The sequence below is a fragment of the Phanerochaete carnosa genome (assembly GCF_000300595.1).
Source record: "Phanerochaete carnosa HHB-10118-sp unplaced genomic scaffold PHACAscaffold_5, whole genome shotgun sequence".
NCBI lineage: Eukaryota > Fungi > Basidiomycota > Agaricomycetes > Polyporales > Phanerochaetaceae > Phanerochaete > Phanerochaete carnosa.
In genome coordinates, this window is record NW_006767632.1 from 313,322 (window position 1) to 327,235 (window position 13,914).

Consider the following 13,914-nt stretch of genomic DNA (forward strand, 5'->3'; position numbering starts at 1 on the left):
AAATGCTTAGCCACTGGCATCTGTATAGATGCCTATTCTCATCTGAACTGTGCACTATCCCAGAACTCAGCTCTCACTGAAGTGTCTCTACACAGTACACTGTCTGAGTGCAAAAGGTGTGTAAAATTGATTGCCAGATGTGTCCCCAAGTGGAAGCAGCTGTAAGTAATTCTTTGAAGCATATTATACTACACAGACCTGGTTAGAGGCTCCTGAGATTTTTTATAAACTTTCTATAAGCTCAGGAATGAGCTATCAGGCAGTGAGGGCAGGCTGCCAGCAGTCACATTAATATTTCAACAGCTATGAACCTTGTTGTTGTGATTCTCAGGTAAATGTATATTCTCTGAGTGAGAATATGTGTAATATAAGCCATCTATGCACAAAGCATGAGACCAAACCTGCCAGATACTAGTCTTAAAACAATTTGTTCATGAGAGTTAGCCCAACCTGGAAAGCAAGTCACACACCATGGCCCAATGTCACACACTTCTGCCCAAAGACCAGTGAGAAATGCAAAAAATTATTATTCAATGACATATACTAACAATAAACAGCATATGCTGATGGATAGTGGCCACTGCCTGCCAGTGGATGTCACCAGTGTTTGGTGGTGTCTGCCACCTGCCATGTGAATCGACCAGACCAAATACCAGTGGCAGCCAGCGTGGCATGCTGAACACTGGTATACCCCAACATACCCCACTACTTGCCACCGATACACAGCAATATTCACCAGTTGCTGCTGTATTCCGATGGGTTCCAGTGGACAACGAACGGTGGTGTTCACAAGCGCTCACGGCGACGCACCCGTATATGGCAAGGACCGCCGGCAAACACCAATGGCCACCGGCGAACACCGGTGGTTACCGCTGGAGGTTGGCGAACGCCGAAGTTGCAAGTCACGGGCTTATAACTCGCGGAAATTATCAGCACGCGCCCGGGCCAGAAACACGGCCCGACGCCGGAAGCAAATGAGACCCAGCGTGCCCGCAGCGTGTCGGAATGACCTCATATTTCACCTCAACCACTACCATCCCCTGTTGTTGCTATTCGCGGCCTGGAAGGCGACTTTAACGACGAGCGCGATACTCTGAACGCTGAAGCTTGCCGTTGTTGCCATGGATACCGACGTGTCAACCAAGCCACGCGCAGAGAGGCCCATGAGAGATGTCCTGCCAAAGCTTATAAGATTAAAACGCTTTTCTCAGCCTGAGGCTCTGCGGCAGCATGTGTAGAACTTACCTCGAGCATTCCACCCCTCGGGTCGGGTGGGCGTGAGTGCGAGCGATGTGATGGAACGCTGGTATCCAGACTATTTTATCGCCACGTGGCGGGCAGCAAAGGGTTTTGCCGACATGTTGCCATCGGCCTGACCATCCTCGTCGTCCTCTGCCCTTGACCGACGCTCTACTGATGCACCGCCGCGGCGGGTGCACCCTCCAAAATCACCACCTCCTAGTCCCCAACTTCCGCCACTTCCACTCCTTTACTCGCGCTCCTTTTGCTTTTTCACACATACATACCGCCCTCCTCAGGTACGCCAAGCTTTTGCTGCACTGACAGCACGGCCTGATCGTCTGATATCTCTCATGCCAGGTCCATAAGGATCCCCACAGCGTTCGTCACCAATCACCCTGACGGAAAGATGGCGAACAAGGACGGAGAGCCGATGCCATCGCCTGGCTCGGATGTCGCGCTTCCGACCACCAAGACACCCGACAGTTCATTCCAATCATCAGCTGCAGAGGCGGTCAGAGGGGAAGCAGCGGGAGAGGATACAGAGCAGGAGCACGAGCCACCATCAGAGACACCGTCAGCTGCACCCACGGAAGATAAGTCTTCTCGCACTTCCCTAGACACCTCAGTACAAGACCGGGACACCTCCCCCGAGCGAACACCCATCGCAACAACAGCTCCTACCCGCTTGCAACCCCCACACCACACCCATCGCGACCTCGCAGAACCAGCAACCTCGGAAGCAGCCCAAGTCGACTGTCCAGACACCCCCTGCTCCAGCTCGACCCACTCCGTACCAGACAGCACAGCCGGTCTCGACTCGCCCATGCCCCCCAGCAGCACCGCACCCTCCTCCACCCGGACGTCGCTCACAGACACGGCCCCCGCCGCCTGGTCCCTATCCTCGAAACCAGCCGGGATCCTACGCTCGGCGACGCTCCCGCGGAGCGCTAGCAGCACGAGCATCAGCGCGGTGACCTTCGCGCCGCTGCCGCCGACCGAGCCGCGCCGGCGGGCGTCGCACATGCAGCTCGGCGTCGCGGCGCGCTCGCGCATGTTGCGCGCGCGCCGCATGCGCTTCGTCGACCCCGAGACCGGCGAGGCGTACGTCCGGATCGTCGACGCCGCCGTCGCCGATCAGCTGCCGCCGCACGCGCGCTACGTCTGCCAGGGCGAGGACGTCACCGCCGCCGGTGGCGCCATCGAGGGCGACCACCCGTACCGTGCCGTGCGTTGCCCGCCGCGCCGCAGCGGCAGCGGCGGGTTCTGGAGCGCGACGGACGGGATGACGACGCCTGAGGAGGACGCGCTGCCGGACGAGGACGCGTTCGTCGCGCTCGGGAAGATGGTCAAGGGTGGGGCCAAGTTCCTCTGGCGCAAGGTGTCGAAGAGCCAGAAGGGGCGCGACGGCGCGGCGGCGGGCGAGGAGGATGCGAGTGAGGGAGAGGAGGGCGTGGCGGAGACGGACAAGGCGCATCCGCCGCAGGGCGAGCCCACGAGCACGGGTGCGCCGGCGAGCGCGAACGCGGCACAGGACGTCAAGGAGGAGGAGAGGGAGGAAGAGGAGGGAAAGAAAGGTGCGCTCCGTATCGAGTTCAAGGAACCGCGGCACTGCTTCGAGGTCACGACGTCCGCACCGCTGCAGGAGGTGCCTGCAGAGAAGGCGACTCCGGCACCGGCACGCAGAGGCGCCGGCGGTAAGGCCGGGCGCGTCTGGGAGGAGGCCGTCGACGAGGACGTCACCAAGCGCTTCGAGGCCGTGGCCCGCGCGGAGAAGGAGAAGGAGCGCGGGCGGGGAAAGCTCGTCGCCATGCTCGCGGCGCGTACGCCGGTGAAGGTCAGCAAGAGGAAAGAGAGCAAGGAGACGCTGAACAAGCAAGACAAGTCGCTATGAGCCCACCATATCCTCCACGCTGTGCCTGGCCCGCATACATCTCTCCGTTATCTATTGGTCTCCCGCCGACGCGCACGGCAGGGAACGCCTCGACTGCAGTCCGTTAAACATATGCAAGGAACCCTTACTCGCACCTGCCCCGTCAAGAATGCGCACATACAATACAGCCATATACCTACAGCACATTTGTCAATCGCAGGAACAGTTATGGAACTCAAGTAGTAATTGACCGCTCTGCAAGCCTATCCTTATTGACCTCGCCGTCCTGCACCCGTAGTCTGGTCACCCCCATCTCGCGCCTTTTCTACTACACTCGTCGTACTTCCATTCTGCGTCTTGCTTTCAAATCTATCCGCGTTCGCCCTTCTGTTGTATATACCAGTCGCTACCCCGCTTCGCCTTTTGTTTTCGTCTCCTGTACTGCCGAATGGCCCATTCATCAGAATATCTTCGCTCTTTCTTTACCCGTAGTACCCACATGGCAAGTTAAATATTTGGGATGTACACGTCGACTTTACCCGTGCGGGATGTCGAAAAAAGAAAAAAGAAACTCTGGCGTGGCGGCTGTCCCGGTCCGATGTAACACGGCGATAGGAGGAGGACAGCGAGCAGCCTGCGCACCCGAAAACCCGAGCTCCGGCTGCACCCGCGCCACAACGGCGAAGCTCGGGAGGCCCAGACCAGGCTGTGTGCGCGTGCACGATCTCTCAGCCGCGAGTGACCGTCGGTGCCCGGCCAGAGCGCGCACAAGAACCGGTGCGTTTATTTTCTCTCGTGTGACGCGCGCGCAGCACCGTGCCTTTTCAAAGTCTGACCACCCTGCGTCGATTCTTTTTTATTTTGGAGGTGTCGTAATATTAATTAAGTACGCCGGGCATGAATCCCCGCTATTGGACCCGGCCGCAGGAGGATCTCCCAGACCCTCCCACAGTGGGCCGCGGCCTGACCTGAGGGCACGGGTTGATGCGCGCGGACACTATCGATACGTATCTCTATTGGCTGGGCAGGTCAGCTGGCGAGGGCGGATGATGTGAGAGGATCTGCGTGCGGCGGCTGATCGCCACTGTGTCTAATTTTCGAGAACGGACTCGAACCTCGCCGGGAGGGGGGCGGCGCAGAGCTGAGCAGCGGACCCCGAGTGGTGACATCGCCTCTGCGGGCTTCTTCAGCCGAATGCAGGGACGACGCGAGGCTCCGCGCGTCACGGCATATATAAACCGCGCCGCTGGGCCTTGGAGCCCCCTCAGTCTGCTCACGACTCCCCTCTCTTCTTTCCAAGCAGCTGTTTCCTCTTCGACTTTTCAACTTACGCCCTTTTTGTTTTTGTTTTTGTTTTTTTTGCACCAACGATGAAGTTCACGACGATCCTCTCTGCGCTCGCCCTCGGCGCATTCTCTCAGCTCGCCAGCGCTGCCCCCGCGCCTGCTGCGCACCAGGCCCGCGACGTCTGGGACCCGCTTATGACGTACCCGACTGCCGAGACGGTCTGGCAGTCCGGCCAGACCTACACCGTCACCTGGTAAGCAGCGCACGCACGAGCTGTCGCGCACCCGCAGAAGTGCTGACGTGGAGTGCGCCCAGGGAAACTGAGGACGCGCCTGTGAACATCACGAACGGTGACGGCGGCTTCATCATCCTCCGCTCCGGCGATGAGGAGACGTCTGGTGAGTTATTCCTGTGCACCTCGAGTGTGACGAGAGTTCTCATTGGGACCGTGCAGTCCTCCTCGCGTGGGACATCCACCTTCGCGACGGACAGGCCCAGGTGACTGCGCCCAACGTCATCACCGGCAACTTCAGCCTGGTTTGTGAGTACCTAGATTCTTCCTGCTATCTGACACTGTCATCGTACTGACTGACACGCCAGTGTTCGGGGACTCGGGCAACTGGGGCCCAAACTTCCTGATTAACGGCCCGGTCACGTTCTGAACGCACATTCAACGATCTAACTGAATGACTGGCATGAACGGACACGTTACGGACTTCCCAACGGACTTACACGAACACTTTGTTTGTACTGCATCGCATCCTATACGTACATCAGTAATGCCGCATTGTACCACACATCGCCATCTGCACCCTCCTGCATGGACCTGCGCTTGTTTGTATGACGAAATCGTATAATACTTGATTGTTGTGTAGTTGCTACAATTGAGAAACATTTTTTGCCATTCCTTCATGTTGTGTTACTGAACTTGGACACTCCGAGTCCGTCGCGGTGCGGTCCAAGACTGCCCTCGGGAGTCGGCGGTGCCGCCAAGAACAAGGCGGGAGCCGTCCATATGATAGCGCAGGCCCCTTTACGCTGCTCTCCTCACTTTGGAGTCGTCCTTTTTACCCGTCAGGCGGGAATGACAATCGACGATCAAGTATATTAAACGAGGTACGGGCATTCATTCTTTGTATGTTGCTCATCAATATTCCAAAGCTCTCTCGAGCAAAGGATCTGGACAGTAACAAACGCAGTGGCAGAGTCAGTGCACAAGTTGTGTGTCGTGTTCGGTAGCTGAGGGGTGACGGTGATCCAGATGTAAGCATGCTCCGTGCAGAATTATTGTGCCTTTTTCACTGTTCGAGTCTGCTTGTGCAATATGTTCTCTTCAGTTTCTTCTTTTGGTGTTTTGCATGAGGCTTCTCTTATAAGAGCTCACCTGACCTGAGGCCCTACTTCACACGATCTCTTACCACGATGCCCACCTCCGCAAATCCCGCCGCCTCCCTCCCAGAATGGCTAGAGCACTTTCAGGATGATGACCATCTGACCACTGTGCTCCAGGTACTAATGGAGCGCGAAAACGAGAGGATCACTGTTAGCAACGCCTCACGTCATGAGAGTAATCCATCGAAGGCTCATCACACTGCGCAAATTCCCTCGACACTCATCAAAATTGACGAAGCTGTCAAGCACTACTCGATATCAGTAGCCTGCCATCCAAAGCACTGGAAATACAATCGTTACGCGGACGTAATGCCCTACGACCGCACCCGGGTCATTGTAGGGCATAGTGGGTCAGAAGAGCTGTCGGGGAGGTATCTCAATGCGAGCTGGGTGCGAGAGCTGGCCGGAGGAAAGTGGTGGATCGCATCGCAAGCGCCGTTGCCAGACACCATACATGCATTCCTCACAGTCATCCTCGAACCCATTTCCTCTCCGCCCGCAGTCATGCAAAAGATACAGCCCATCACAGGTTCTATCAGTCGAGTGCGCACTGTCGTGCAACTCACACGAGAAGTCGAGAGCGGGATCCGCAAAGCGCACGCATATATCCCACCCAACGTCGGCGACTCGTGGGTCTCTGCATCCGAGCCCGATTGCAACGCGAAGCCGCTGAAGGTCACCTTGCTGGATGTTTGCCAGATAGATGAGGCGCACTGCCTGCAGAGAACTGTCTCGATACAACCGCTCAAGTCCATGAACGCGGCGGATGCCATTGGCGAACCCGTCGTCTTCAAGCACATGCTCTTCTCGTCTTGGCCAGACCACAGTGTGCTACAGCCCGAGGACCGCGCGGTGCTACTTCGTTTCCTACACCTTGTCGATCAGACGAACCGCGACCTATCCTCGCAGCCCGCCGCAGTGCGCGACAGCCTCGATCCCGATCCGCCAATCATTGTCGGCTGCTCTGCGGGCATCGGCCGCACGGGCAGCTTCATCGCACTCTCGTCCCTCCTGCGCGCGTATCGCTTCCTCCTTCCACCTCGCTTGTTCCTGCACGAGCCGAACCAGGAGCTCCCGCCGCTTGAGCCGAGCCTGCTTGGTCCCCTGCCCGAAGTGGTGCGCGAGGACAGGATCGTGCAAGAGATTGATGCGCTGAGGGAGCAGAGACCGGGCATGGTAGAAAGACCGGACCAGGTGCAGCTCATCTCTGAGTGCCTGATGATGGCGTTTGCGAAGCAGAAGCCTATGAATCCGTAGGGTTCTTACCTTCGTCACATACGCCAACCTTGCGCGATCGATTACTGTCCTTCGTTTGGAGACATAAATGTACCAAATTTTATATCGAGCTGCTTCTTGGGTCTGATATTTTGTATGTCCTGTTGTTTGCCATTGCATATTCAGCAATATTATCCCGAACCACTCTACTTAGTCGCCCGGAGGCGAACACTTAGTCCGGCTGTCCTCTCTGGAGATGGCATCATGCTAATCCCCATGCCCATGCATGGCGTATACAGCACATTGTTACAGACGGTGAAGAATGCGTTCTCATCAGACCTGTCGCGCGATTGGTGTGTCAAGATACTCACCTTCGCATGTCACGACTCACGAGCACCGTCACCTCATCTTTCCGCCCGAGCCTCGGAGCTCAGTACGCTTGCATCCTTTCCCTCACTACAGGTTCTACTTGCCGGCGCCCCCATACGCCAAGTTTCGCGTTAAGTTAGTATAAATTTAAAGGATATAGTAAAATGGATTGTAATTTACAACTGCTGAGGTGTAAATATAATTCTTCTAAGACAGGAGTCACGGGACCAAACGAAGAAAAATTTGTATGGAACACACTCGGAGCATGGAAACTAATGTCGCAAATTTTTTCCCAAAATCATGACGCATCAATAGCGATCTTTTCTCTCACAAGCCTCGTTAGGGCATCGTGATGTGCATCACGACACGAAATTTGCCTCATGAAGGCCTCACGATGGCCTCGTGAGGCAGTTTTGATGCGATTTTGATGCAATCTTGGGGCGGCTCCCTCATGAGGGTAAACGGAAATTTGCGACATTTTCTGGTCACGGTGAAAGAATACGTCTCGCATGAAAGCTGTGTGGTGAAAGCCGGACTACAGAGAAACATAACAAGTAGTATAGAACAGCAGATCTGAGTCGCGTTATGAAAAATGAGGAAAGTAAATCGAAAGGTTTGGAAGTAGGGATACGTCGTCAGGAAGGTAGTAAAGCTGCCTGAGGCTCTCGACAAGAAAGTACACGTTTGATAAGATGTACAGTATGATAGATAGGGAACCAAGTATGGCATTCGTGAAAACAGCGAGAGGACGCAACATGTGTGAAATTGCTCTTCCATGAGCTGCATCGGGCGGAGCATTATTCGCAATAACACTGACGCCGACGATAGCTGTGGGGAAGGCCACTGCCATAACGGACGCGAGACGCCACAGCGCGTGCTCGACGGGAGTCGGGAAGGCGGCGTTCCAGCCCAATATATGTGGCAGCGCGTATGTGGTCACGAGGGTGATCTGGATGATCGATTCTCGAGATCGTGAGGACAAGGAGAATGGCCTAGTTGTTTCCAATCCACCTATCTTCGTATAGCGAGCCGAGGATTCAGGCTGTGGGAACCCATCCACTTGTGCTGCAGCGCATCCGGCGAGCCGCCATCGCACGATGTCGGCCCGTCCTAGGGTGATGCTGCCATTCGATCCCCGCTCCTTTGTGTACCACGGACAGAAGGTCTTTCCGAACATGTTGCGATTCTTGGAGTCGGGTGCCATGTTGGCCTTGATGCTAAAGGCGTAATCCTCTGAGACTAGCATAGACTGCGTGGGGAGCATTGTGAGTGTCTCCTGCCCCTCGTAACTGACGATTCCGCTATCCTCTACGTATTGATAAGGAATGATCTCGAGATAGTCCATCTCAGCCGTGCCAGTGGCACTCCAAATTCCCGTTAAACGTGAAATACTCGGCGTGCCGATCATTTGGAAGTAGGCTGCGAATTCGCGAGCTCTCATCCCCGTGATCACCGTCGGCTTTGAGATGTTCAGCGGCTTCTTCCACCATATGGCGTACACGAAGATCGTGCCCAGCGCATGCGCTAGTGTCCAGACCTCGAGCAGGCTGAGTGGTAGCGACTGTGCGAGGCGTGCAATGCAGGACACAGCGAAGTAGAGTAGCTGCACGACGAGGAGCGCCTTCGCGAGCCCGTCGGACTTGCTCTGACACAGAATGTCGTCCTCCGAGAGGTCGGGGATCAGATTAGGGGCGCGTTTCATAAGAAAGTCTAGCATCCACGGAGTAAGGACAAGCCGTGTCTCTGTCCCAAAGACCGGGGTCGGTGAAGAATCGAGAACGAAGCCGCCCATGGCGGCATAGTAGCCGTGAGTGAGCGTCCAGGCATTCTTGCGGGGAAGGAATCCGAACTGCATCGCAGCGCTATCAGCGTCCGCCTGAAAAACAAGGCTTAGTATCTTATGAGCAGAGCGCGCAAGACATCACCTACCTTACGACTCTCAAGTTCCTCTTCTGCCCATTGTACGATTTGCTCAAATTCTGCGGAGAATTCGGACAAGCGAGAAGAAAGCTGGCGACGTATAGATCAGCGTGAGTCGGCTCGCGACGAATGATATGGTCCTGATGAACTCACTTTATTTCTTGGACCCCTGCCAACGCATCGCCATAACCTGTCCCGCCAGGTGGGGGCAGCCATCATTTGTTCCACCTCCAAGCAATCGCCCGCAAACTTTGAGAGTTGCCGCGCTGAGCAAAGCTGATCGAAGGCCCTCAATAGAAGCCAATCGGGAGCAAGCAGCCCCGCAATCAGCCACCGAACTTTCTCGGGAAAGGTCCGCATTTGGCGGTTAGGAGGTATGTCGATATGGGTAGCGTTCCAAATGCAGATAATGAGGGTGGAAATGCAGGTGGATATGATTTGCCATGTACCACGGAAGGTAGGAGATGGGTACCAGGAGCTTGTGTCTACAGTGGAGGCGCTCTGGGCAGCGAGTGTGTCCATAGTGGGTAGAGGAACAGGAGAGCGGTGGGAAGCCTGTATGTGAGTCTACCCTACCGTAACGTTTATATGGCTACTGATACATCCTTCGGTCATGGTTTCAGGATACAGAAGCTCATAAGGTTAAAGTTCTGCGCTGGGCCAGCAGGCGACTGAGCTGTACAATGAACTACTCGTGCACAGATTGGATATCAACGCAAAAATGATAGTACTCGTGGCATGTCACTCACAAGCTGTCTTGTTTTATAGGGTCATGTAGGCTAATCATTCCTTCATGAAGCGGACCTGCTACTGAGGCATATAATGAAAGCAGCCGAGGCAGGACGTGCCCGTACGGCAGGCAGCATTCCGGCGCTTCCTTTCGGGGTCCCAAGATCTCGTATGTACCATGTGTTGTGCAGCATGTGGTGCAGATACCGAGGATGACACCGTGAGCGGATATGTCGCTTTTTTGTGGCGTTGCAAGCCGAGCCAGACGATCGCCTCCTGCGTCTCTTCCGGACGTTCCCCAGCATCCCATCTCACGGAACATGCTACCGACACTCCGCTACAGACACCGAGGGCAGCATTCCATGCATCAGAATGTATACCCTGAAGAGACGATCCTGCTCGACACAACCTCCACTCGGGATGTATACCTCTGGGGTGCTTCGGGCGTGCATTCAATCCGTCCATGCTTGCCGGGGCATCCTACACTATTTTTGTCTTCATCGTCAACGCAGAACCGCAGGTATGTCCTGTGCAGTCCGAGATATCATCGCGGGTGGGTTCTTTCCCCGCACGGCGCGCTGGGGCTGGCAGATGCTGGCGAGCCAGAAGGGACACTATGCTTAAGGAGAAGCCAACCCGAATGAGCTCTACATGAGATACTTTGTGAATTTTCCTGAAATACACTTCAACCTACATACCATGTTATTCGGCGAGTGCGACATAATACCATCCTTCTTGACTGCGGACTCAGCCTGAAATTCGAGTCGTGCAGTTCAAATGAGAGGCGAAAACGGTGCAGATAATCATAGTTTGACTAGAAGCGGCGATCTGTCAGGAACGGCAATTTTGAATTCTGTGCTCGTGTGGGGGCTAAGAGATGACGCTGACGGCCTGGGAAGAGGTGCCTTCCGACACTTCGCCCGCTTCGCTAAACTCTGATATCTTCAAAATATCTCGCAGCTCATTCGCCAATGATGGAAGAGAACACAAAACTGTAACAATACTAAAATCACTTTGCAGTAGCCGCATAAACGCATGGAGAATAACTTATCACGTTGTCTGAGTAAAGGCTCTAGACTTCATTAGCAAAGCGACCGTCGCAAGCCCTGCGTTTCTTCTGCTCAGGCTCGTTCATACCGCCGTCACTATCATCATCCTCACGAACACACGTCGCTCTGACCTTGATAACTAGCCTCAGCAACGTACCCTCGCCGTCAGATGGTTCTGGCTCGTCGGTGACATGCGAGACAGGCTCGAGTCTACGGGGGTGCTCTGTGGTCGATAGGCTCGGTGCATCGCCGTGGATGTAAACCTTCGGCAGAAGCGAGTAGTCGAGAGCGAGACTCGGTGGTGGATAGGGGAGGAACGTCGGGTTCTGCATGCGCACAAGTCAGTCGAAAATTCGAGCCTTAAGACGAAGAAAATGATGCACAGCGACGAAATCCCGCATCGTGCCACCCCCCGCAAGGTCGGATGGCTTTCTGCCTGCAGACCCGGGTCCGCGCTTGAGTGTGTTCGCAGAGGGCCGTTGCCCGAGTGGCGAGCGTCTTGACGACACAGGCTTTATTTACTGATACAGCGCGCACGCTTGATCACCCGCGTCTCGATGTCCGCCCGTCACCCAAGCTCACAGAGCAAGACACGCAATGCAGTGGTGGCATTCCTGAACCGCGCGATTATCTTAGCATCGAAGGTCAAAATTATAAAAATTGTCGGCATGTCCGCGCGCACCACTCGCTTCCAGCTCGTCAGCTTGTACTTGATCTCTATCGAGTTCAGGCCCTCAGTTCGAACTCTGAGCGACGCGTAGCAGCATCTACGACGATCTGAACAAGGTGCGGAGGTTCGAAGACTCGGCATACAAGTGAACCTGCACTCGCACCTGTTATCCTCGGTACACCTATAATCGAAATAATGATGACGCACCTCGACCAGGCTGCAAATCAGCCCCGACAACGCCTCCACCAGCCGCAGCGCCGACTCATCCCTCGCAGCGAGCGAATCGTCTTCTGCTTCTTGTTCAAGGACCGCAGCTTCTTCATCCCCTCCGTCCGCGACGCGTGGTACTGCGCCCTCGCCGATCGAGCTCGCCAAGATATTCTTTAAGACTCGATAGCTGGCCGATGGGCGTGAACTGGTTCGATTGCACGTAGTTCTGGAGTATTGCTGGCGATCGGGGGTCATGGGCGTGAATGAGGTCGTGTTGTGGACGTCTTTGGGCTTGCCGATGTCCACTGGCAGGACAGACCATTATGCGATACTGACACAGGCACACTATATACTCTCGTGAAGACGAAAGAGTGTCGCGTGAGGGCAATTCAGCCAAGTCATGACCCCGCCTGTTCACTGTATGATGTTGTATAAAATGAAGAGGCTTTGAAAGTAACGGAAGGACGTACATAGCAAAGGTTCCTCCAGAAAATATATGTCTTCTTTCAGTGGCACTACGTCTCATGCTTTGGTAACCTCGAGCAACCTTGGAGTGGGAGACTCCTGCTAGAAGATGATGCCTCAAAGCGTGGGGTCTTGCGAGGTCTGCGGCGCAGGAGACGGAACATGTAGAGGGAATCCTAGAGAGGTCTCGATGACGGCTGGGCCGCAATCGATGGGCTCAGTAAAGTAGCCAAATGTGTGGAACAGAATGCACGTCGGCCGAGGATGGTGTTAACGTCGTCGCTGCGGGGATGAAGACGACAGAAACGCCTCGAATGTATGAGTGTCTGCATAATTACGATGTGGATCTCAGATCCCATCATTTTCCCTCGAGCGTTTGGAGACAACCCCTGACGTTCCGGACAAGACAGCACCGAGTGACCTCTCTACGACATTCACGACATTCCCAAGCACAGTTTCTGCAAAGTCGAGCATGATAAGCCTGACATATAGCTATGTCATCTCTGAGATGAAGGATCAGCGCTAGATCAGCACTCGAAGCTAGCAGCGCGTGAAGGTCGGTGGTCGATCTGGACATTTCGGCTTCTCATCGCGTGAACCCACCTGATGTCGAATAGACACGATATCGAGCTGGCTAGCGTGCTCCCTAGGGTCTATATCTCTGGTCAAGATACAGGTCAAATTAAGACATCTGTTAAGACCGGACAATCTCGAAATTTGTTTTTGGACATGTATGTAGACCGTGAAATATACTTGCAACATTCTCATCAATTACAAGAATGCCCATGGAAAGTTGAGTGACATCTCAAACTTTCGACACCGCCGCTATCAATTCATCGCACTCCACTTTGCGCCGCGCTCTTGAATCTACTCGCATCCACTCTTCCACTCTACATGCCTCGGTCCCCAGTGCTGATGCCGCATGGCCCGTTTTTCAGACGATCTTCGTTTTTCGTTGCTCGTAGTATCGCACGGCAAGTGAATGTACAGGATTGTCTGAGTAAACACTACGGGCATCCCCAGATTTCAGGGGGCCCGAAATGTCCCAGACAAGGCATCCAAAATGTAACATTTCAGGAGACTTTCCAGCAACTTTCCCGAGTGCTGAAATGCTCACTTTTCTGTCACTTTTGAGGCAATTTCTCTTGTCGGAAAAGGCTGTCTGTCATGCACTTTGAAATAAACCCGAAACATCCCAGTTAGGCAGGCTGTACTGGTCATATGAGTGTCCCGGAAATTGCCGGGAAAGCCATCATTACTGATGGCTTTGTAATACATTTCAGGACATCAGGAACAAGCGCTTTCGGAGATTTGGAAATTTAATGGACCAAAACACTGATGATAGTCCTGAAATACTCTTAAAATGTCTCGAGCAGATATAATTAAGGTGCTCATAAAATGTATGTAACAAATTACCTTTTATGGTTGCTGAAACTATAGCTGCCATGTCCATTTCAGGCCCATTTCAGGCCCATTTCCTATCTGCCAAAAGGTAA

The 13,914-nt window shown here is 54.4% G+C and overlaps 5 protein-coding genes across 5 annotated transcripts; 3 read left to right on the top strand and 2 right to left on the bottom strand.

Annotated features, from left to right (window-relative positions):
* Positions 1 to 1,576: 1,576 nt before the first annotated feature.
* Positions 1,577 to 3,705, top strand: PHACADRAFT_255299 (uncharacterized protein). The gene has a single exon (XM_007395294.1). The coding sequence runs from the start codon at positions 1,649 to 1,651 to the stop codon at positions 3,131 to 3,133; it is 1,485 nt and encodes a 494-aa protein (XP_007395356.1). The 5' UTR covers positions 1,577 to 1,648; the 3' UTR covers positions 3,134 to 3,705.
* A 683-nt stretch (positions 3,706 to 4,388) lies between these two features.
* Positions 4,389 to 5,306, top strand: PHACADRAFT_255301 (uncharacterized protein). The gene is made up of 4 exons (XM_007395295.1): positions 4,389 to 4,652; positions 4,715 to 4,797; positions 4,854 to 4,940; positions 5,000 to 5,306. Exons 1-4 carry the CDS (start codon positions 4,483 to 4,485, stop codon positions 5,059 to 5,061), a joined length of 402 nt encoding a protein of 133 aa, XP_007395357.1. The 5' UTR covers positions 4,389 to 4,482; the 3' UTR covers positions 5,062 to 5,306.
* Positions 5,307 to 5,833: 527 nt separating this feature from the next.
* On the top strand, positions 5,834 to 7,092 carry PHACADRAFT_255302 (uncharacterized protein). The gene has a single exon (XM_007395296.1). The coding sequence runs from the start codon at positions 5,915 to 5,917 to the stop codon at positions 7,046 to 7,048; it is 1,134 nt and encodes a 377-aa protein (XP_007395358.1). The 5' UTR covers positions 5,834 to 5,914; the 3' UTR covers positions 7,049 to 7,092.
* Positions 7,093 to 7,958: 866 nt separating this feature from the next.
* PHACADRAFT_94757 (uncharacterized protein) lies at positions 7,959 to 9,817 on the bottom strand (the record flags this gene model as incomplete). The annotated part of the gene is made up of 3 exons (XM_007395297.1): positions 7,959 to 9,251; positions 9,296 to 9,385; positions 9,449 to 9,817. 3 exons carry the CDS (start codon positions 9,815 to 9,817, stop codon positions 7,959 to 7,961), a joined length of 1,752 nt encoding a protein of 583 aa, XP_007395359.1.
* Positions 9,791 to 12,615, bottom strand: PHACADRAFT_255304 (uncharacterized protein). Its single transcript, XM_007395298.1, has 8 exons — positions 12,424 to 12,615; positions 11,951 to 12,370; positions 11,756 to 11,894; positions 11,457 to 11,704; positions 10,913 to 11,399; positions 10,723 to 10,852; positions 10,045 to 10,671; positions 9,791 to 9,983 (listed from the first exon to the last, which is right to left on the bottom strand). Exons 4-5 carry the CDS (start codon positions 11,472 to 11,474, stop codon positions 11,097 to 11,099), a joined length of 321 nt encoding a protein of 106 aa, XP_007395360.1. The 5' UTR covers positions 11,475 to 11,704; positions 11,756 to 11,894; positions 11,951 to 12,370; positions 12,424 to 12,615; the 3' UTR covers positions 9,791 to 9,983; positions 10,045 to 10,671; positions 10,723 to 10,852; positions 10,913 to 11,096.
* Positions 12,616 to 13,914: the final 1,299 nt, after the last annotated feature.